This window comes from Poecilia reticulata, linkage group LG18, assembly GCF_000633615.1.
Source record: "Poecilia reticulata strain Guanapo linkage group LG18, Guppy_female_1.0+MT, whole genome shotgun sequence".
Classification (NCBI taxonomy): domain Eukaryota; kingdom Metazoa; phylum Chordata; class Actinopteri; order Cyprinodontiformes; family Poeciliidae; genus Poecilia; species Poecilia reticulata.
Window position 1 is genome coordinate 17126664 of NC_024348.1, and position 1324 is coordinate 17127987.

A 1324-nucleotide genomic window follows, 5' to 3' on the forward strand; every position below is an offset into this window, starting at 1 on the left:
TCACTCTTTTGGTGCGGAGGAGAGTTACATAAAACACATTGCAACAGATTTATGAGCTGTTTTAAATGATTACTTTAAGCCATAAAGTAATCATTTATGATAGCGTCTGATTGATTAACTGATTATTTGTAGAAAATTTAAAGTTTTATTGTGAGCTTACTGGGTCCTCTGGCTTCTGTCCGCCACCGGGGAGGGGCTCTTCTGAAAGGTGATCTCTTCGGATCAGAGTGTATTCCCTGATGAAGACGGCGTCCCCGTCACCCGCCCACACAGCAACCTGGAACACAAAGACAGTCTCAAAAGTCATTGACGTCAATGCAAGAAATACTGCCGTCTTATTCATTTCTATTGATTACAGAAAAAGTAATATGTTGAATAAGCACTGAAATATACCCTCTATGTAAATATGGCATTCTCACAATCCACGCTACAAAATAAGTAATAAAAGTGTTTTTGATTCATGGTGATATCGCATTGGCTCAATATCGGTATCTGCAAATACTCAAAGCTGCGATATCAGAATCGTATCGGAAAGTTTTAAAAAGTTATTTCAGGACGCTCCTACTAGTTAATGGAGGTGGAAACTTTTTTTTTATGTGACTTGCACCACACCGATGAAACTCTTTTCTTTTGTGTGTAAATTTAAATAAATCAATTAATTAAAACGCCCCGTGTATTTGGTGGATGCTCTTCGTCGTCCCCACTTTTCTGATGACAATCACACGGCCAGGAGTATCACAGAAATCCCCGTCTTCAGGGATGGGCGGCGGGTCGGATCTTGGATAGGGACCATTTGCGGCGCAGCAGACCCCGCATTCTCAAAGATGCACAAAACCGACGGTGCAGGAGCCCTGAGCTGCTCTCCGCCGCTCAGAAACAACCTGCAAAGGAGCGGGTCAGCTGTGTGCCTCTGAGGCAGCACGAAACAGAGACTTTCTGCTCCTCGCATGGTAGATTTAACATCACAGAGCAAAACAAAAAACAAAACAAAAAACTCAAGTGTTGTTTAGCAACTGTTGCAAAACCCGACCCCGGCTTTTCATGGGAATGAATCACAAAACCGTCTTTTAAATAAGACTTTAAAAATCTGGTCTAAAACTTTACAATCATTATTTCCTAACTGCAGTGAATTAGACCGCTGATGTTTCTCCAACAACATGTAAGCGAGCAGAATATGGGCAAAAGCCTCAGTCGACAAACTGTGACGTGTTGGCGCATTAGGGCGACCAAATGCTGTGGGACCGCATGTAACGCTTTTATTTAAAGTGGTTCTGGTGATTAATAAAGAAAATGTTTTACACCAGACCTCATATGACAAATCACA

At 41.8% G+C, this 1324-nt stretch overlaps 1 protein-coding gene across 3 annotated transcripts in view; it reads right to left on the reverse strand.

The window, feature by feature from the left end:
* Window positions 1–409, reverse strand: part of adamtsl3 (ADAMTS-like 3) — a 62310-nt gene extending 61901 nt beyond the window's left edge. Inside the window, exon 1 of one of the 3 annotated variants that reach the window (XM_008435860.2) lies at window positions 161–388. In XM_008435860.2, the coding sequence (XP_008434082.1) occupies window positions 161–343 (183 nt within the window). In that variant the 5' untranslated portion in view covers window positions 344–388. Of the gene's footprint in view, window positions 1–160 lie in introns of all 3 variants that reach the window. The other 2 variants (XM_008435859.2, XM_008435861.2) reach the window with 2 other exon arrangements.
* Between the last annotated feature and the right edge of the window lie 915 nt (window positions 410–1324).